Here is a 22,692-nt window from a genome sequence, read left to right as displayed (position 1 = left end):
AATACTGATTCTTTGTGGGTGGAGTTAAGAAACTCCAAGGGTATATAGGTCATTATAGGAATCAAATACAGGCTTCCAAATAGTAGCCAAGATGAAGTGTTAAGATTGCAAAGCAAGCTGAATATGACATGTAATAAGGATAATGTCACAATTGTAATGGGGGACTTCAATATGCAAGGGGATTGGGAAAATCAGATTGGTGTGAGGGAATTTGTTGATATGAAATGGCTTTTTAGCACAAGGTGTGCTTAAACTTATTGAGGGAAAGGCTATCTTAGAATGGTTGTTGTGTATTCACCCAGATCTTAGTTGAAAGCTCAATGTAAAGAAATCCTTAGGAGGCAGTGATTTTAACATGATTGAATTCACACTGCAATTTGAGAGGGAGAAGCACAAGTCACATATATCAGTATTGCAATGCAATGAAGGGAATTACTGAGGCATGAGAAGGCAGATTGAAGGAGGATACTGGTGGCAGAACAGAGATATCTGGATTCTGGGCATAGTTCACAAGTTGCAGGACAGATATGACCCACAAAAGAAGTTCTCAAATGGCAGTGGTAGGGAACTGTGGCTGACAAGGGAAATTAAGGACTCCATAAAATCCAAGGGAAGTACATGTTAGGTGGCAAACGTGAATGGGAAGCCGGATGATTGGGAAGTTTTTAAAATCCAATAAATGGCAACTAAATAACTAGAAGTAGGGAGAAGATGAAATATGATAGTAAACTAGCCAAAAATATAAAGCGGGATACTAGAAGTTTTCAGTTATATAAGGAGTAAAATGAAGGTGAGAGATTTTATTGGACCAATTTAAAATGATGCAGGTGAAGTAGTAATGGGGGAGAAATAAATGGCAGGCGACCTTTGTAAGTACATGGCAACAGTACACCTTTGGAGTAATGTGAGAAGTTTTGGGTTCTTTATCTTAGAAAGGCTGTGCTGAAACTGGAGAGGTTTCAAAGAGGGTTCACAAAAATTAACTCCAGGATGAATTGAATTTAGAGGGACATACTTATTGAAGTATAGAAGAATGAGGGAGGGGTGGAATCGTGTGAAACCTATCAAATGTTGAAAAGCCTAGGGAGAGTGGATGTGGAGAAGCTGTTTCCTATAGTAGGGGATTTTAGGACCAGAAGGCATAGCCTCAGCATAGAAGGATGTCCTTTTGGACCAGAGATGATTTGGTATTTCTTTAGCCAGATGATGGTGAATCTGAGGAAGTCGTTGCCAGAGACATCTATACAGGCCAAGACAATGGACATATTTAAAGCGATGATTGACAGGTTCTTGATTAGTGATGGTGTCAGAGGTTATGGGGAGAAGGCAGGAGAATGATGTTGAGAGGGTAATAAATCAGCCATGCTGGAATGATGGAGCAGACTCAATAGGCTAAATGGCCTAATTCTGTTCCATTGTCTTATGGAATATCGGTCACTATGCCCCCAAAGATTGTTGTGCCTTGCAGTTTGATGTGCCCTGGGTATTATTTCCTTTTATCTCAGAGGAGAAGTAGCACTGTACAGGTCCAATGGACCCATGAACCTATGTTGCCCAGTTACACCCATTTGGCCAATTAACCTTCTAACCTCTATGTCTTTGGAATGTAGGAGGAAACTAGAGCACTTGGAAGAAAACTGCAGCGTGACGAGGAGAACGTCTGAATTCCTCACACCTGTGGCGGGAATTAAATCCAGTTCACTAACCAGTAAAAGTGTTGCACCTACCAGTACACGATCATAATGCCCCAGTGCAAGATCCCCATTGATCTATATTCTCCAATTTTTCAAGGAAATATCTACTTCCTCTTTAAATCCCCCCCCCCCACCTGTGTATAACTATCTATTTTAGGTTCTTCCACTTCCACATTCCAGTACCTGCCTTGTTATGCCCTGTGATGTAATTATGTTCAAAACTCCAAAGAATACCCTGCTAATCTAATTGCTTTAACTGCTCATATCAGGATAAACATCTCTTCTCAGGATGTGGCTGAGTGAATCTCTGTCAAAGTGCCAACTATATCAGTGTAGCTTTTCTTAAGTAAGGAGAGCAGAATTGAAAGTGCCTGCAAGAAATGGAACCTCAATGTATTTTACAGTACTTTGGTAATAAATTTTACTTCAACTGTGAACAACAAGTTCAGGAACAGTTATTACCCTTCAACTATCAAGCTTCTGAACCAGTATGGACAACTTCACTCACCTAACACTGAACTGATTCCAGAACCTGTGGACATACTTTGAAGGACTCTACAACTCATGTTGTAAGTACTAATTATTTATTTTAGGATTATGCGGTGGTGTGGCTCTGATGAGATGGGATGGTGGTGAGATGGGATCACATCTTTAGAAAGAGGGGAAATAGGGTCAGAGAATAATGAATCTTTCTGGGTGGAGTTAAGAAACTCCAAGGGTTTAAAGACCATTAGAGGAATCATATATAGGTTTCCAAATATTAGCTAAGATGTGGTGTTGAGATTGCAAAGCAAGCTGAAATGACATGTAATAAGAGTAATGTCAAATTGTAATGGGGGACTTCAATATGTAAGGGGATTGGGAAAATCCGATTGGTGTTGGATCTCAAGTGAAGGCATTTGTTGATTACCTCTGAGATGGTTTTTTAGAGCAGCTTGTGCTTGAGCCTTCTCAGGGAAAGACTATCTTAGAATGGGTGTTGTGTATTAACCCAGATATTACATGATTGAATTCATACTGCAGCTTGAGAGGGGGAAGCACAAGTCACATATAGCAGTATTGCAATGGAATAAAGGAAATTACTGAGGCATGAGAAGGTGGATTGAAGGAGGACACAAGGTGCAGGACAGATATGACCCAGAAAAGAAGTTCTCAAATGGCAGGGATATGGAAAAGTGGCTGACAAAAGAATTTAAGGAGTCCATAAAATCCAAGGAAAGTGCATTTACAGTAGCAAAAGTGCATGGGACATTGGATGATTGGCAATCTTTTAAAATCCAACAAATGTCAACTAAAAAAGATGTAAGTAGGGAAAAGATGAAATATAAGGGCAAACTAGCCAAAAATGTAAAGCAGGAAACCATAAGTTTTTTCATTTATATAAAGAGTAAAAGAAAGGTGACAGTTCATATTGGACCACTGGAAAATGATACAGGTGAGGTAGTAACAGGTGACAAAGAAATAGCAGGTGAACTTAGAAAGTAGAAACCTATCGAATGTTGAAAAGCCAAGAGAGAGTGGATGTGGAGAAGCTTTTTCCTCTGGTAGGGATTCTAGGACCAGAGGGCATAGCCTCAGAATAGAAGGATGTCCCTTTAGAGAGGCGATGAGTTGATATTGCTTTAGCCAGATGATGGTGAATCTGAGGAAGTCGTTGCCAGAGACATCTGTACAGGCCAAGACAGTGGATATATTTAAAACGAAGGTTGACAGGTTCTTGATTAGTAATGGTGTCAGAGGTTATGGGGAGAAGGCAGGAGAATGAGGTTGAGAAGGATAATAAATCCGTCATGCTGGAATGATAGAGCAGACTCAATGGGCTAAATGGCCTAAATCTGTTCCTGTCTCTTATGGAATATAGGTCACTATGCCTCTTAAGGCTGTTGTGATTTTCAGTTTGATGATGGCTATGGGTCTCATCTCCTTTTTTCTTAGATGATCTATAGCACGGTACAGGTCCTACGGACCCATGTTGCTCAATTACACCCATATAGCCAAACGCATTTTCATATGAGGTGTGTTTGATGGCTGTGGTCCTATATTTGCTGGAATTCAGAAGAATGAGGGCTGACTACATTAAATCCTACTGAATTTCAAAAGGCTTGGATAGTGTGGATGTGGAAAGGATGTTTTCTTTGGTGGGCGAGCCTAAGACTACAAATATGTGACAAGTGCACATGCGGTAAACTGATTGCAAGGTAAATCGAATGCCCCCCCCCCCCCCCCCGCACTCTCTTTTAGTGTGGGCTTTTGTGGCTCCATTTCTCTCATCTCAGCAGGTCTGTTCCACCCCCTCCCACACTGTAAATTACCCAGTGTGTACCATGGCAATTATGACTTGGTAAAAGCATTTAATCCTACAGCACTGATGCTGTTCTGGCTTTGTGTATACTTACATTTGATAAACCCTGTAAGTACATTATCGAAGATGATGACTTCTGATTTCTCTCTGGGAAAAATCTACATTTCTTGTCTGGTAAGTCTGTGCTTTCATCCATGGCACATGGTAAACAGGATCCGTCCTTGCACTCGGCCATTTTTCCTCTTATGCTGAGTGAACATCTGAAAATCATACATAATTATAAAAGTGTACTTGTGTTTACTTCTGTACATTGAAAATTTTGTCAGAAAGGACAAGGAGTGGACAGGTTATGAGAATTGTCATTTCCAGTCTGTTCTTCCTTTGCTACATGTTGCTGTTACCTCCCAGTCCACATTCACTCCACCCTCGTAATATGATCCTCTTTGTATGAATCCCAAATGATAGGAGGACATAGAGGGGCATACTCATTGGAATATAGAATAATTGTGGAAGGGATGGAATCATGTGAAATGTATCAAATGTTGAAAAGCCTAGAAAGAGTGGATGTGGAGAAGCTGTTACCTATGGTAAGGGATTCTAGGACCAGAAGACACAGGCTCAGAATAGGAGGATGTCCCTTTAGAGCAGAGATGAGGTGGTATTTCTTTAGCCAGATGATGGTGAATGTAAGGAAGTCGTTGCCAGAGACATCTGCACAGGCCAAGACATTAGATATATTTAAAGCGAAGGTTGACAGGTTCTTGATTAGTAAGGATGTCAGAGGTTATGGGGAGAAGACAGGAGAATGAGGTTGAGAAGGATAATAAATCAGCCATGTTGGAATGATGAAGCAGACTCAATGGGCTAAATGGCCATATTCTGCTCCTTTGTCTTATGGAATGTAGGTTTCTCTGCTTTTCAAGACTGTTGTGCCTTTCAGTTTGATGATGGCTGATCTTCTCTGGGTCTCATCTCCTCTTATCTTAGAGGAGATAGAGCACGGTACAGGTCCTACAGAGCCATGAACCCATGTTGCCCAATTACACCCATATGGCCTATTAACATACTACCCATATGTCTTTGGAATGTAGGAGGAGCCTGGAGCACCTGGAAGAAAAGTGTACAATGACGGCGAGAACATTGGAACTCCTCACAGCCGTGTCGGTAATTGAACCCGGGTCACAGGCCAGTAATAGTGTTACTCCAACTACTGCACGACCATAATGCCCCTGTGCAAGATCCTCATTGATAACTATTCCTCAAATTTTCAAGGAAATATATCCATTTCCTCTTTAAATCCCCCCCCCGTTGTGTAAAACTATTTTAGGTTCTTCCACTTCCACATTCCAGCACCTGCCATGTTGTGCCCTGTGATGACCTTGTCTGTTTCATTATAATCAGTTATTCTTCTAAACTCCAAAGAATATCCTGTAAATCTAATTTCTTTAACTGCTCATGACAGGACAAGCATCTCATCTCTGGAAATGGCTGAGTGAATCTCTGTCAAAGTGCTTACTATATGATGCACCATCAATAACTCACACTGAGACGTAGGCAAGATATCGGCTTTTATTGACTGGAAGAAGGAACCAGGAGTGAGTGTCTATCATACAAGGTCCTGGAGACTGAGGCCGATCTTCAGGCCGCAGGTCTCCTTTATACAGGGGCCTGTGGGAGGAGCCACAGGAGCAGTCAGCAGGGGCGTGTCCCGACAGGCACATAGTTCACCACACTATATCAGTGTAGCTTTTCTTAAATAAGGAGAGCTAAATTGAATGTGCCTGCAAGAAAATGAATCTGAAGGTATTATACAGTGCTTTGGTAATAAATTTTACTTTAACTGTGACCACCAAGTTCAGGAACAGTTATTATTCTTCAACTATCAGGCTTCTGAACCAGTATGGACAACCTCACTCACCTAACACTGAACTGATTCCAGAACCTATGGACACACTTTGAAAAACTCTACAACTCTTGTTGTCAGTACTAATGATCTATTTGAGGATTAGTTGGTCGTGTGGCTCTGATGAGATGGGATGGTGGTGAAATGGGATTACATCTTTAGAAAGAGGTGACAGCATCAGAGAATACTGGATCTTTGTGGATAAACTCCAAGGGCATAAAGACCATTAGAGGAATCATATACAGGCTTCCAAATATTAGCCAAAATGTGGTGTTGAGATTCCAAAGGAAGCTGAAAATGTCATGTGATAAGGATAATATCACAATTGTAATGGGGGACTTCAATATGTAGGGGGATTGGGAGAATCCGATTGGTGTTGGATTGCAAGTGAGGGAATTTGTTGATTACCTATGAGATGGCTTTTTAGAGCAACTTGTGCTTGAGCCTTCTCATGGAATGACTATCTTAGAATGGGTGTTGTGTATTAACCCAGATCTTATTAGGGAGCTAAATGTAAAGAAACCCTTAGGAGGCAGTGATTATAACATGATTGAATTCACACTGCAATTTGAGAGGGAGAAGCATAAGTCACATATATCAATATCACAACGGAATAAAGGGAGTTACTGAGGCATGAGAAGGTGGATTGAAGGAGGATACTGGTGGGGATGATGGCAGAACAAAGATGTCTGAAGATTCTGGGCATAGTTCACAAGGTGGAGGACAGACATGTCCCCCAAAAGAAGTTCTCAAATGGCAGGTATAGGGAAGCGTGGCTGACAAGAGAAGTTATAGACTCCATAAAATCCAAGGGAAGTGCATACAAGGTAGCAAAAATGAATGGGATGTTGGATGAATGGGAAACTTTTAAAATCCAACAAATGCAACTAATAAAGCTATAAGTAGGGAAAAGATGAAATATGAGGACAAACTAGCCAAAAATATAAAGCAGGATACCAAAAGCTTTTTCAGTTATATAAAGAGTAAAAACAAGGTGACAGTTTATATTGGACCACTGGAAAATGATGCTGGTGAGTTCGTAATGGGGAACAACAATATGGCAGGTGAACTTAGGAAGTAGATTGCAACAGTCCTGACATGGAGTAATGTGAGTTGTTTTGGGCTCTTGCATTTAGAAAGGGTGTGCTGAAACTGGAGAGGGTTCGAAGAGGGTTCTCAGAAATGATTCCAGGGTGAAATGGAATTAGAGGACCTACTCATTGGAGTATAGAAGAATGAGGGAGGGATGGAATCGTGTGAAACCTATTGAATGTTGTAAAGCCTAGAGTGTGTGGATGTGAAGAAGCTGTTTCCTATAGTAGGGGATTCTAGGACCAGAGGGCACAATAGAAGAATTTCCCTATAGAGCAGAGATGAGTTGGTATTTCTTTAGCCAGATGATAGTGAATGTGAGGAAGTCATTGCCAGAGACATTTGTCCAGGCCAAGACATTGGATATATTTAAAACGAAGGTTGACAGGTTCTTTATTAGTAATGGTGTCAGAGGTTACGGGGAGAAGGCAGGAGAATGAGGTTGAGATGGTAATAAATCAGCCATGTGGAATGATGGAGCAGCCTCAATGGGCTAAATGGCTGAATTCTGCTCCTATGTCTTATGGAATTTAGGGTTCTCTGCCCCCAAGACGGTTGTGCCATTCAGTTTGATGATGGCTGATCTGCCCTGGGTCTCATATCCTCTTATCCTGGAGGAGATATAGCATGGTACAGGTCCTACGGACAAATGAACCCATGTTGCTTCATTGCACCCATATGGCCAATTAATCTACTAACCCGTGGGTCTTTGGAATGTAGAAGGAACCTGGAGCACTCGGAGAAAACTGCACAGTGATGGGGAGAACGTCCGGACACCTCACAGCTGTGTCGGGAATTGAACCCAGATCACAGGCCAGTAATAGAGTTACTCCAACAAATGCACTACCAGAACAGCCCTGTGCAATATCCCCATTGATCTGTATTCCCCAATTTTTCAAGGAAATATCTACTTCCTCTTCCAATTCCCCCCCCCCATTGTGTAAATATTTTAGGTTCTTCCACTTCCACATTCCAGCACCTGCCATGTTGTGCCCTGTGATGACCTTGTCTGTTTCATTATAATCAGTTATTCTTCTATCTCCAAAGAATACCCTGTCAATCCAATTTCTTTAACTGCTCATGACAGGACAACCATCTCATCTCAGGAAGTGGCTGAGTGAATCTCTGTCAAAGTGCCTACTATATCAGTTTAGCTTTTTTTAAATAAGGAGAGCAAAATTGTAAATGCCTGCAAGAAAACGAATCTCAAGGTATTTTACAGTACTTTAATAATAAATTTGATTGTTTAACTGTGACCACCAAGCTCAGGAAGAGTTATTACCCTTCAGCTATCAGACTTCTGAACCAGTATGGACAACTTCACTCACCTAACACTGAACTGATTCCACAACCTATGGACACACTTTGAAGGTCTCTGCAACTCATGTTCTTAGTACTAATTATTTATTTTAGGGTTTTTTGAAATTGAATAGATTGCTTTCTTTTGCACATTGATTTTTTTTCAGTCTTTGTTTGTGTATTGTTGTTTATCGATTCTGTTGTATTTCTTTGTACCTTCAGTGAGTGCCCACAAGAAAATGAATTTCCGGTTAGTATACAGTGATATATACATGAGAAAATCTGCTGATGCTGAAAATCGAAGGCAATGCACACAAAATGCTGGAGGAGCTCATGATCAGCCATGATCTCAGAATGGCGGTGCAGACTCAAGGGGCCGAATGGTCTACTTCTGCACCTATTGTCTACTGTCTACTGTCTAGCAGGCCAGGCAGTGTCTATGAAAAAGAGTAAATAGTTGATATTTCTGGCCAGGCCCCTTCTTCAGGACTGAGAATGAAAAGGAAAGACACCAGAAATAAAAGATAAGAGGAGGGGAAGGAGCCTAGTTGGAAGGTGATAAACGAAGCCAGGTGGGTGGGAAAGGTCAAGGGCTGGAGAAGAAGGAATCTGTCAGGAGAGGAGAGTGGACCATGCCAGAAAGGGAAGGAGATGTGAAACTACGAAGAGGTGATAGGTAGGTGAGAAGAGATAAGAGGTCAAAGTGGTGAATAAAGGAAGGGTGGGGGGGGGGGTTGTAGGAGGGAACTTTCTTTACCAGAAGAAGAAATTGATATTTATTTCAATCAAGTTGGAGGCTACCCAGACTGAATATAAGGTGTGGACCCTCCACTGAGAAGGTAACCTCATCCTGGCATTAAAGGATTAGCTGCAGGATTAGGCAAGGCCTGGGTTTTTCGAGGCTTGGCTGCAGAATTAGGCAAAGCCTGTGTTCTTTGAGGTTTGGCTGCAAGATTAGGCGAGGCTTGGCTGCAGGTCTAGACATTGAAGTCCTGTACACGACAAGGCACATAGACAGAACAAGAACCCAAAGCCTTGAGTTGATCTTGGGACACCTGAATACAGAGCCTTGGTCTTGAGAGAACAGGAACACAGAGCCTTGGTTTTGAGAGAACAGGAACACAGAGCCTTGATCTTGAGAGAGACAGGAACACAGGGACATGGAGCACAGAGCTGGGACCCCTCCTTAGGAACAGGAATTGGGGCCGGGGCTCTACACAGAGTCAGGAACCCTCCTATGGAGCAGGACGTAGGGCCTGGACTCGTACACAGAACACAGAGAGATGGTTCCTAACACAAGGTAGCGGTAAATGGCCGGATCTAACTGGTGAAGGCGTGGACACAGAGGGGGTTCCAAACAATAATAGACAGATCCTTATTTAGACGCAGCAAGGCTCCGGTCTTGCTACGGTGGTAGAACTTGACAGCAATACAGGCGAGGAGACAGGCGAGGTTGCAGACAAAGACTTCGAGGGAGGGCTGAGGAGGGGGTTACTAATACAGCATTTGCTCTCAGAATCTGAATCAGAATCAGGTTTAATATTCCTGAGATATGTTGTGAAATTCGTTGTTTTGCAGCAGTGGTAAAATATTATGTACACAATATATTATACTGTATATTTTCCTATATATACTGTACTGTTGTTCCAAAATAAACTCGATTCTCATATTCATTCTAATATACTCATCACAACGTGCCTTATTTTCATGTCATTGGAAAACTGGTATATTTTGTACCTGACCCTATCCTCCAATATAAATAATAGACAGTTGAGATAGAAATGCAAACTATTTCTATTTCCTTTTAGCTATGATAGACTTGATTAGAGATCTCTTGGGATCAATAAAGTATGTCTGTCTGTCAAAACCCAAAGGAAGTCATGTGGTTAGATTTGTCATACCTTGTTGCTTCTATGTTGCCTTCCTCTGACCAATAAAATGGAACCATATCATTATATTCATTGAACACACCCCAGCGAAGATGGGCCCACTCATGGACAAATACTCTACCTGTTAAAACAATTTTATTTTTAAATAGTGAATTCAATATTTTCTTAGAGGTACGAGAGCATCTGAGCAGCTAGGTCAGTTATCTGAGCAACTGCACCTAACCTGTGTCGAACTTGCCCAGAAAGCATCACATAGAAAAAAGAAATGTACCGGTACTATAAACATTAGGTTGTTAAATCATGCAGATGGGTAGTTGATGAAACATTAAGCTTTTTTTTTATTAAAACAGAACAAAAAATCTATTATTTGGTATTATTTACACATCTTGCTTATCATTGCACCTTAAAGAGTGTTTTTCTCTTTCTCTCTTTCTCCCCATCTCTCCATCTCTCACTCTCTCTCTCTCTCTCTCTCTCTCTCTCACTCTCTCTGAGCAATCATGTTGTTGTCTGACATGTTGAAGTATCAGAGGTGTTAATAGCTTTCAATAATTCTGATGTCCCTTCAGCAGTCAGAAACAAAATGTATTAAAAACAGTGCAAAGTTATTTAAAACAATTTACCTTTTGGACAGTAAACTGAGGTCATTTCATCATTTAGTAAGAAGTTTGGGGTGAAGTGAATGTACCGTCCCTTCTCGCCACATCCACCATACTGCAGGGTGTACGGGGCATCTCCATGTTTAAGATAGGGTTCAGCAATGATCACTTTCGCCTATGAAAGAAATTGCAGTTTTCCACATGAACGTCCCTGCACATGGCACAAAAGGACGACTTTCTATAGCAGGAAGATTAATACACTGTCTGAAATTATATTACAAAAAAGCCTAAAGATCCAGTGTTACTCTTGCTCCTCTTCCCCTCATCAGTGCTTGGCTCTGATCCCCCACTTTCCCTTATTCCAATTGTTGCCACACCCCACTCTCTCAAAGTTCCTGGATCCTCAGCCACGCTGACCTCCAGTACACGGATCCCTATTGACCTTGTGTGCCAGATTCTCTCCTACAGGTATATTGCCTAATGCCCTTTGCTGTTCAATTCATTATGCCTCCAGAGTCTGTCCCCATGCTGTCCATTGTCAAATGTCCTCATCCATCTCTTGAGCTCTAAATGAAAGAGCCAACTCCATTTTAATATTCCTGGACATTGCTTCCATGGGTCTGTGGCAGAATAAAGTGATAAGCCCCTTCCATTGCTCCCAGGCACAAGGTATCCCAGTACTACTGGAAATGAGACTACTTCCTTGGCAACCTTGGGCAGCAATATAGATAGATCTTTGAAACCTGCACAAACACCGCCTCACAATATCTCCCAAAGGTGTTGGGATTCAAGATATCTCCCAATGACAAGATTATTTACAGGGTTGCAGTCACATACACCCCTCCCACCATCTCAAGCAACAACCCCACCCCCCCCCCCACAACCTACCCATGACAACCTGGCACTGTTTCGCCATTATCAAGTCCTGTACATCCTCCATCAAAGGTTATTGCAATTGTTCCATCCCCCAGTGCTACCAAGTTGTGGGCCACCCACAGCAAGCCTGTTAGCTTCTTGAATATTCTCCTAATATTATTAAAGACTCAGTATAGTTCCAAAATGCCACAGTCCATTCATCAGTGCTTTCAAGCTCATGTACACCAGGCTTTTAGGCAGGTAGAGGATCCGACAATCATCAAAAGAGATGAAAATAAATAAAACTTCAGATGCTGGAATCTGAAACACAAACTGAAGTGCTGGAAGAACTTAGCCAGTCAGGCAGCATCTACAGAAAAAGAGAAAGCTGTCAAAGGTTTGGGTCAGCAGCCCTTCCCTGTCTGCTTGACTGGCAGAGTCCTTTAAGCATCTTTGTTTATGCTTCAAAGCCAATTAGTTACTGATGCCCTCCATTGGTCGGGGTCAACCATAGATGTTGCGTCCCAGTTATCTACATGATACACAAACCTGGGCAGTACAATATGGAGAGCAATCTATTGCCCATTTAGCAAGCTACTGCTCTCCATGCATCTAATGAATCCAAAGTAATGGCAGTGACTGATACAGTTTGTCACCAGCAAGAGGGCAGGTGTCACCTTCAGCATTGAACTCACTGCCTTAGACACTCCAGCTCTGGATTTTTCTCTTGGGGTTTACTCCCAAAGGTTTAATTCCCCTTGAATGTATATAGCCATAAGGCAGCAGAGGTTTGAGATCAGAGTTTTTCCTCTCCTAGCTGAGCTGCCAACCACGGATGACGAGCCCCTTCTGCCCAAAGTGACTGGTTTTTTAGTTATCAAAAACCTGTCTTTACCCGTTCTCCTGTCAGTAGAAATAGTCCTGCCAGGCTTAGTAGCTCAGCCAAATGTGAAGGTCAGGAGCTGGACATGGTTGTCAAAGGCAATTTGAGATGCGTGCCATTGGGAATATTTAATAGGTGGTGGGAGCTTATTCCCACTACCCGCCCCGGCTATAACAACCTTCAGAATCCAATGAGTTACTACTGTATGCAAAAGTCAATAGAGTCAAAGAATCATAGGGTTACAGAGAATAAGAACCGTCCATTTGGCTCAACTCACCCATGCTAACCAAGAATTGCCACCACTGACGATAAGGAGTATGTACATTCTCCTCATTGCCATGTAGGATTTTCCTCTGGACGCTCCAGGTTTGTGTTAAGGTTGGTAAGTTGAGGGTATGCAGAGCTGGCACCGGAAATGTGGCAACACATGCGGGCTCGGACTGCATTGATCGTTTACACAAACAACATATTTTACTGTATGTTTCGATGGGCAGGTGACAAATAAACCTAATTTAGTCTTTAGTAGTTGCCTACCTGAGCTCATCACATTTGGCCTATTTCCCTCTACCGCGGGTTCCCAACCTTTTTTTATGCCACACAGCCTTACATTAACTGAGGCGTCCGTGGACCACAGATTGGGCACCCCTGCAAAACATTTCCTATCCATGTGCCCACCTAAATGTCTGTTAAATATTGAGATTGTAAATACCTCTATCACTTCCTCTGGAAACTCGTTCCATATACCCACCTCCCTCTCTGTGGAAAGGTTGACCCTCAAGTCTCTCTTCGTTTCGTCGCTTCTCAACTTAAATCTATGCCCTCCATTTTTAGACTCTTCATCTGGAGATGTCAGTGGTAAGTTTATTGTGGTGAGTGCGTGGAATGGGCTGCAGGCTGCGGTGGTGGAGGTGGAAAAGACAGGGTCTTATAAAGGGCTCGTGGATGGCTACATGGAGCTTAGAAAAATAGAGGGCTATGGGGAAATCCTAGGCAGTTATAAGGTAGGGACATGTTCGACACAGCTTTGTGGGCTGAAGGGCCTGTATTGTGCTGCATGTTTTCTATGTTTCTATGTTTCTATTACTTGTAAAGCCACAGCAATGATTCTGGCAAACTCAAATTAATATACGTTTGCTTCCAAGAATAAGTTGCACTTTCATTGTGAGTGTGCCATTTCCATGGCTCTATGAGGGAGACTATTAACTGAATGAGAGATTGTAACTGTAAGAATATCTTTAGAAGCCACTGTCCTGCCAGGTCTGCCCTTACAGTTACTTTGCTGCACTTCTGGAACTTTGGCACATGTGAATAAGGGTTCTGGGGAGAAGCTCCAGTTGAGGAAAGTCACTCAGAGCAGTTTAAGTCTTGTACCCCTCTGTTCCTACCTTCTCGTATGATTGAGTAGTTGGTCTTTGAAACATATTTGGATTTGGCGGCCAGGTAGCAGGCAGCAGGATTTTTACATCCGAGAAGTAAAGTTGATGTTCTGTAGCTTCGTACATGTAGGACGAGGCTTCAATCATCATTTTCTGCAAAGCAAACATGGAATTTTTATTTTTATTTCTATTTTGGCACTGCTTATTTAACTATCTATATATATTTACTGTAATTCACAGCTTTTTTCTATTATTATGTTTTGCATTGTACTGCTGCCTCAAAGTCAACAAATTTCACAATATTCTGATTCAGATTTCAGTAAAGAGGAGAGGGGAGAAAGAACATAAAGACAAGAGATTCTGCAGATTCTGGAAATCCAGAGCAACACACCCAAAGTCCTAGAGAAACCCGATAGGTCAGGCAGCATCTGTGGAGAGGAATAAAGAGTTGATGCTTTGGGCTGAGACTTTCAGTTGGACTGGAATGTAAGACGGAAGAAGACAGAATAAGAAGGTAAGAACATAAATATGCCTTTAACTCTCACCAAATTCTAAACTCCAAGCAATAAAATGCAATGCAAATAACATACAATGAACAAAACAATACAAATTTCAGGCACCACCTCACCTGAATGTTTTCAATAAGCTTGGGATTATACTGGGTACTAGGATTAATAGCAATGACAATGTTTCTATATCCATTATTGACCACTTTTACTCTGGAGCAGTTTAGAAAGCAAACGTTCAGGAGACAACAGAACATGAAGCCTAAGATTCTGTTAAGCATCTTCTCAGCTTCAGTTAAAGCTTTTTCTGCTAGAGAAAACTTCTTATAGTTGGAGAAGTAGGTTGGACAGTGACACCCACATCCTGGGAGTGTACTAAAAAGGATTAGAGGAGGGTTGCACTGGTATACAATACAAATGGGGAAATGGCTGAGAAATGCCAGCCTATTCAAATTATCTTTTAATTTAATCTCCCCTTTCAGGACTGGTGCATCACTGGCAGAGACAACATTTATAGTCCATCCCTAATTGACCTTGGGAAGCTTAAACTGAAAAAGAGTTGCTCCAGATACAGAACTAATGGAATCGATAGAATTTTACAGAAAGCTGTAATGTGATTTAGGTCACTCTGAAACTGTTTCAAATTGTCCTGCAGGTGTTGTCCATTTTCTAAGATCCTTTCTCTCCCAGGATGAGGTCTTTGGAGCTTCTGTTGGCTTTCCACTGGATTTATGTGGAATGGGATTGCTAGCCCCATGCCCAACCCTCCTCCTGTAGCAGCTGGACCGGGACTGTCCATGATGGATTTCAAACCAATAAACTGGGTGGTTATACAGACATTAATAGTCAAAAAACTGGAATGTCTTATTAAGGATGTGGTAAAAAGAAAGGCAATTAGAAAATAATTATGAAGGTAATTCAGAGTCAACTAGGATTTCTGAATGGGAACCATGTTTAACAAATATTTAAGAGTTTATCTTGGAGGTTTAAATTTGAAGGATAAAGAGAAACTTGTCAATGTGTATGGTGTATTTTGACACAAAATATTAACAAAGGTATATCTTCGATATAGAATCATAGAGTAAAACATAGAAACCATAGAACCATTGAACACTACGGCACAGTACAGGCCCTTCTGCCCATTTAGTCCATGCCAACCTGCCCTTCTGTCTAGTCCCATCTGCCTGAACACACACTATATCCATCCAGACTCCTCCTATCAGTGTACCTATCCCATCGTCTCTTCAATGTTACAACTGAACGTGTATCTACCACTACCAGTGGCAGGTCGTTTCACACTCACACCACCATCTGAGTAAAGAAGTTTCCTCTCACCCTCCCCTTAAAACTTTTACCTTTTGCTCTAAACCTATTGCCTCTCGTTCAATCTCACTCAATTCAAGGGGGGAATTTTGCATGCCTTCTCCTTGTCTATACTCCACATAATTTTCTCGGCCGCTAGAAGATCTCCCCTCATTTTCTTGCACTCCAAGGAATAATGTCCCAACTTATTCAACCTTTCCTAGTAACTCAGATTCTAAAACCCCAGAAACATCCTTGTAAATTCTGGAGTCACAGAGTCATAGAAAGGTACAGCAAGGTACAGGCCCTCCAGCCTATCCAGTCCATGCCAAATCATTTAAACTGTATATTCCCTTCAACATCCACTGGGGCCGTAGCTCTTCACACCCCTACCATTCATGTACCTATCCAAACTTCACTTAAACATTGAAATTGAGCTTGCATGAACTACTTGTGGTGGCAGCTCATCCCACACTCGCAGGACCTGACCCTCTGAGTGAAGACATTTCTCCTTGTGTTCCCCTTAAACTATTCACCTTTCAGCCTTAACCCATGTCCTCTGGTTGTAGTCCCACTTAACCTCAGTGAAAGAGCCTGCTTGCACTTACTCTATCTATACCCCTCATTAATATGTATACGTCTCTCAAATCTCTTCTCAATCTTCTATGTTCCAAGGAATATCCTAACCTATTCAATCTTCCCTTATAACTCAGTCCTCCAGACCTGGCAACATTCTTGTAAATATTCTTGTTGAACTGACAATGCTCCAACGATCTCTTCAATTCAGCCTCATATGTTGAAATGTACTCTGCTTCCTTTTGGTTGACTTCTGAAACCTAAATCATATTGCAATCAACAATGGTTTTGGATCAAAGTGTTCCGTATTACTTTCACGATATCAGCAAAGCTCATTTCAGCTGCTTTGGTAGAAACAGTCAGACTTCTAAGCAAACTGTATGCCTTTAAATCAAATACACCTAGCAGAATTGGCACCCACTTCTCACAGGCCATTCCATTTGCTTTAAATACGGCACAATCTTCTCAATATACAATATTAAATTATCTGTTGTGATCAGACACGTCAATCTTTCCAATGTAGCCAAATACTTCTGCTCTTTTTTGTGATTATTATCACCCGGTACTCACTGTTTATGAACCTGTGAATTCTTCTGTTTTCTGCCTTTTTGTTGCTGTCCTTTCCCAAAGAAGCATGTGCTGTGCTGTTTTTTTACTCGACCATTTCTTGTTGCCTTTTTTTTTCAACTGGAATGTCTCGTTGTATTTCAACAGGCAGAGAGATGTCTCAGGCTCATTTAAAACTTTCTTGTCACCTTTGCTATATATTGTAGCTATAAAACATCAAACTAACTGGAATGGAAAGCATGAAGAGCCTGGAATACAAATCTAAATTCTTTTTCACTTTAACTGAGGTGCTGTAATGACATTTGCTATTCATATACTTTGTATATATAACCATTATTGGATTATATAGACAACAAAAATGCTTAAATAAACAATTTATTTACAATATTACTGATATATTAAATACACAACAGATAGTAGACCTGAATACATACTAGATGACTGATGTATGTGTGAAGGTTGCAGATACTTGGGGCATTGGTGCCTGTTCTGGGGAAGGTGAGACCTGCTCACTTGTAACTCAGCAGGGCTAGAGCCAACATAAACTGTGCAGTGTTGGTTCAGATGGTTCATAGTTTTTTCTCTGGTATTCAGTTCTGTTTTGTGTACGCTGATTATTTGAGTTACTGTTAAAGATAAGAGATGAGAGAATTGTATCCCAGTCAGTTAGGATGGCTAGATTTAGGGGAGGTTTCTCTGGTGAAGGACACTAAGGTTGGGCTTGGGGCTTTGTTGGGGGAGAAGAGAGAATTTGCTGGAGAGAAGAGATCATACGAGTGAACCCAGAGCGGGGCCATGATTCGATGAAGCCCACGGAGATCGAAAGAGGATCAGCAAAGGGGAAGCTGTGAGCCCCAACTTGTGCACATTAGATTGTTTCATTAAACTGGGTCCTTTTTCTTTTTTTCTGTTTTTCTGTTCTTAACACTTTAGTCAAATTAAGAATTGTAAACCTAAATCTGTTAATTGGATGAGGTAACTGTCTGTTATTTTATGGTCCTTACTTGTAACAGGGTAACAAATCTCACAGCATCCACATAAACAGGGGGATTTGGGGGTCTTGCACTATAATCTCCCACGTTTGGCGGGAACGGAGGGCGTCTTCCCTAGACTTACGCAGCCAACGGAACCAGACTGTCACTCAGGTATCTCTGGGGAATGTTTACATTTATAGTTCAGAGAGGAGCAGAGCTGAGCAAAGATTCAGGATAGAGAAAGAAAATGAAATTGAAAATTTGGACTTAGAAAATTAGAGGACGAGTTTGAAGAAAAGGCAGACAGACTAGATTATTTACTTTGCAAAATCAGGTTCCTGCCCTATTGCCCTATTGTGGATAGCCACAAGATCCCTTTTTTTAACCTTTCTAAACCTACTTCTGTCACAAAAAATTTGATTCCCTTTTCTTAGACGGGTCTAGTTCCTATTTATAAAATAGACCCCACACTCTATTTCCACTTGCACCACACTTTCTCTGTAACTGTTGTTATACTTGTACAATCTCAAAGTACTGTTATAATTTTTATTTATTTAGAGATACAGCATGAAATAGGCCCTTCTGGCTCTTCGACCTGTGCCACCAGCATCCCACCGATTTAACCCTAACCTAATCATAGGACAATGACCAATTGCCCACTGGCTTGTATGTCTTTGGACTGTAAGAGGAAACCTGAGCACTCGGAGGAGAACATCTTACAGAGCACATCAGGATTGAAATCTGAGCTTCAACGTCCTGAGCTGTAATAGCATCGTGTTAGCACCTCCGTTACCATGGCGCCTATGAAATGATCTGCCTGGACCTTATCCAAGGCAAGTTTTCACTGTTCATCAGTATACGTGACAATAATAACAGCAAATTACCAATATTCCAATTTACCTTATCTTGAGACTGAATCTTGGTTCTACATAGATCTTAGAATATAGAATATTACACCACAGTACAGGCCCTTCAGCCCATGATGTTGCGATGATAAATGAACCTACTCTAAGATCAATCTAACCCTTTCCTCCTACACTTCCCAAAGTCAGAGTGGAACTCAGCATGTCAGGCAGCATTTGTAGAGAGCAATAAAGAGTTGACGCTTTGGGCTGAGACCCTCCATTTGGACTGGAATGTAAGACAGAAAAAGCCAGAATAAGAAGGTTAGAACATAAATATGCCTTTAACTCTCACCAGATTCTAAACTCCAAGCAGTAAAGTGCAATGCAAATAACAAACAACAAACAAAACAATGCAAATTTCAGCCACCACCTCATCTGAATGTTTTCAATAAGCTTGGGATTATACTGGATACTAGGATTGATAGCAATGACAATGTTTCTATATCCATTATTGACCACTTTTACTCTGGAGCAGTTTAGAAAGCAAACGTTCAGGAGACAACAGAACATGAAGCCTAAGATTCTGTTGAACATCTTCTCAGCTTCAGTTAAAACTTTTTCTGCTAGAGAAAACTTCTTATAGTTGAAGAAGTAGGTTGTACAGTGACACCCACATCCTCGGAGTGCACTAAAAAGGATGAGGTCTTTGGAGCTTCTGTTGATGTTCCATTGGGTTTATGTGGGATGGGATTGCTAGCCCCATGCCCAACCCTCCTCCTTTTGCAGCCGGGGCAGGACTGTGCACGTTGTGTTCAAACAGATAAACTGGATGGTAATCCAGACATCAGCGGTAGACAAAAAACTGGAATGTCTTATTAAGGATGTGGCAAAAAGAAAAGCAGTTAGAAAATAATTATAATGGTAATTTAGAGTCAACTAGGATTTCTGAATGGGAACCCATGTTTAATAAAAATTTAAGAGTTTAATTTGGATGTTTTAATTTGAAGGATAAAAGGGAACTTGTCAATGTTTATGGTGTATTTTGACACAAAACATTAACAAAGGTGTATCTTCAATATGGAATTATAGAGTAACCCAATTCAGAAGAGGCCCTTCTGCTCATTTGGTCCATGCCAACCTGCCCTTTTGTCTAGTCCCATCTGCCTGAACCCACACCATATCCATCCAGACTCCTCCTATCAGTGTACCTATCCCATCTTTTCTTCAATGTTGCAACTGAACGTGTATCTACCACTACCAGTGGAAGGTCATTTCACACTCACACCACGCTCTGAGTAAAGAATAATCCTCTCACCCTCCCCTTAAATATTTCACCTTTTGCCCTAAACCAATTACCTCTAGTTCAATCTCACTCAATTCAAGGGGGGAATCCTGCATGCCTTCACCCTGTCTATACTCCACATAATTTTCTAGGCCACTAAGAGATCTCCCCTCATTTTCTTGCACTCCAGGGAATAATGTCCCAACTTATTCAACCTTTCCCAATAACTCAGATCCTAAAGCCCCAGAAACATCCTTGTAAATTTTGGAGTCACAGAGTCATAGAAAAGTACAGCAAGGTACAGCCCTTCCAGCCTATCCAGTCCATGCCAAATCATTTAAACTGTATATTCCCTTCGAAATGCACTGGGACCGTAGCTCTTCACACCCCTACCATTCATGTACCTATCCAAACTTCACTTAAACATTGAAATTGAGCTCCCATGAACCACTTGTGGTGGCAGCTCGTCCCACACTCACAGGACCCGACCCTCTGAGTGAAGAAGTTTCTCCTTGTGTTCCCCTTAATCTATTCGACTTTCAGTCTTAACCCATGTCCTCTGGTTGTAGTCCCACATAACCTCAGTGAAAGAGCCTGCTTGCATTTACTCTATCTATACCCCTCATTATTTTGTATACATCTCTCAAATCTCTTCTCAGTCTTCTCAGTTCCAAGGAATAAAGTCCTAACCTATTCAATCCTCCCTTATAACTCAGTCCTCCAGACCTGGCAACATTCCTGTAAATCTTCTTATCAAACTGGCAATGCTCCAACGACCTCTTCAATTCAGCCTCATATGCTGGAATGGACTCCGCTTCCTTTTGATTCACTTCTGAAACTTAAAGTATATTGCATCAACAATGGTTTCGGATCGTGCTACGTGATAGTGATGATAAGAATTGGAGGAGATGGCAGTTGAATGCGTGGCTGAGGAGTTGGTGCAGGTGCAGGGTTTTTGATTTTTGGATCATTGGGATCTCTTCTGGAGAAGGTGGGACCTGCACAGATTGGATGGGTTGCACCTGAACTCAAGGGGGAGAAATATCCTTGCAGGTAGGTTTGCTAGCATGGTTTGGGAGGGTTTAAACTAATTTGCAAAGGGCATGGGACCCGGAGTAATAGAGCAGTGAAAGAAGTGCATGGAGTAAAACCAGATCTAACATATAGAGAGGCTTTGAGGAAAGAGAAGCAGAATAAAGGGTGTAAAGGTAGTAAGGTAGGAGGGCTAAAGTGTGTGTACTTTAGCATCCGGAACAAAGGTGATGAACTGAGAGCTTGGATACATACATGGAATTATGATGTAGTGGCCATTACAGAGACTTGGCTGACACCAGGGCAGGAATGGATTCTCAATACTCCTGGATTTCAGTGCTTTAAAATGGACAGAGAGGGGGGAAAAGGGGAAGAGGGGTGGCATTGCTGGTCAGGGATACTATTACAGCTACAGAAAGGGTGGGTAATGTAGCAGGATCCTCTTTTCAGTCAGTATGGATGGAAGTCAGGAACAGGAAGGGAGCAGTTACTCTATTGGGGGCATTCTATAGGCCCCCTGGTAGCATCAGAGATACCGAAGAGCAGATAGGGAGGCAGATTTTGGAAAGGTGCAAAAATAACAGGGTTATTATCATGGGTGACTTTAACTTCCATAATATTGACTGGCACCTGATTAGTTCCAAGAGTTTGGATGGGGCTGATTTTGTTAAGTGTGTCCAGGACTGTTTCCTGTCACAGTATGTTGACAGGCCGACTAGGGGGAATGCCATACTAGATCTAGTATTAGGTAATGAACCAGGTCAGGTCACAGATCTGTCAGTGTGTGAGCATCTGGGGGACAGTGACCACTGCTCCCTGGCCTTTAGTATTGTCAAGGAAAAGAATAGATTCAGAGAGGAGAAGAAAATTTTTAATTGGGGAAGGGCAAATTATGAGGCTATAAGGCTAGACCTTGTGGGTGTGAATTGGGATGATGTTTTTGCAGGGAAATGTACTATGGACATGTGGTCACTGTTTCAGGATCTCTTGCAGGATATTAGGAATAAGTTTGTCACGGTGAGGAAGATAACGAATGGTAGGGTGAAGGAACCATGGGTGACAAGTGGTGAAAAGTCTAGTCAGGTGGAAGAAGACAGCGTACATGAGCTTCAGGAAGCAAGGGTCAGATGGCACTATTGAGGTATATAGGCTAGCAAGAAAGGAGCTTAAGAAGGGGCTGAGAAGAGCAAGTAGGGGGCATGAGAAGGCCTTGGTGAGTAGGGTAAAGGAAATCCCAAGGCATTCTTCAATTATGTGAAGAACAAAAGGATGACAGGAGTGAAGGTAGGACCGATTAGAGATAAAGGTGGGAAGATGTGCCTGGAGGCCGTGGAAGTGAATGAGGTACTCAATGAATATTTCTCTTTGGTATTCACCAATGAGAGGGAACTTGATGACGATGAGGACAATATGAGTGAGGTTGATGTTCTGGAGCATGTTGTAATTAAGGGAGAGGAGGTGTTGAAGTTGTTAAACTACATTAGGATGGATAAGTTCCTGGGGCCTGACGGAATATTCCCCAGGCTGCTCCACGAGACAAGGAAGATACTGCTGAGCCTCTGGCTAGGATCTTTATGTCCTCGTTGTCCGTGGGAATGGTACCGGAGGATTGGAGGGAGGTGAATGTTGTCTCCTTGTTCAAAAAAGTTAGTAAGGATAGTCCGGGTAATTATAGACCAGTGAGCCTTACATCTGTGGTGGGAAAGCTGTTGGAAA

The 22,692-nt window shown here is 41.8% G+C and overlaps 1 protein-coding gene across 2 annotated transcripts in view; it reads right to left on the bottom strand.

Moving 5' to 3' along the window:
- Positions 1-14,671, bottom strand: part of LOC132401715 (calcium-activated chloride channel regulator 1-like) — a 77,122-nt gene extending 62,451 nt beyond the window's left edge. For both annotated transcript variants that reach the window (XM_059983828.1, XM_059983829.1), the window contains exons 1-5: positions 14,521-14,671; positions 13,902-14,045; positions 10,803-10,953; positions 10,192-10,300; positions 4,091-4,256 (exon numbers count right to left, since the gene is read on the bottom strand). In XM_059983828.1, the coding sequence (XP_059839811.1) occupies positions 4,091-4,256; positions 10,192-10,300; positions 10,803-10,953; positions 13,902-14,045; positions 14,521-14,655 (705 nt within the window). In that variant the 5' untranslated portion in view covers positions 14,656-14,671. The remainder of the gene's footprint in view (positions 1-4,090; positions 4,257-10,191; positions 10,301-10,802; positions 10,954-13,901; positions 14,046-14,520) is intronic.
- Positions 14,672-22,692: the final 8,021 nt, after the last annotated feature.

Source organism: Hypanus sabinus, chromosome 11, assembly GCF_030144855.1.
Source record: "Hypanus sabinus isolate sHypSab1 chromosome 11, sHypSab1.hap1, whole genome shotgun sequence".
Lineage (NCBI taxonomy): Eukaryota > Metazoa > Chordata > Chondrichthyes > Myliobatiformes > Dasyatidae > Hypanus > Hypanus sabinus.
Note: the sequence above shows the minus strand (reverse complement) of the source record. Positions and strands in the feature narration are given on the sequence as shown.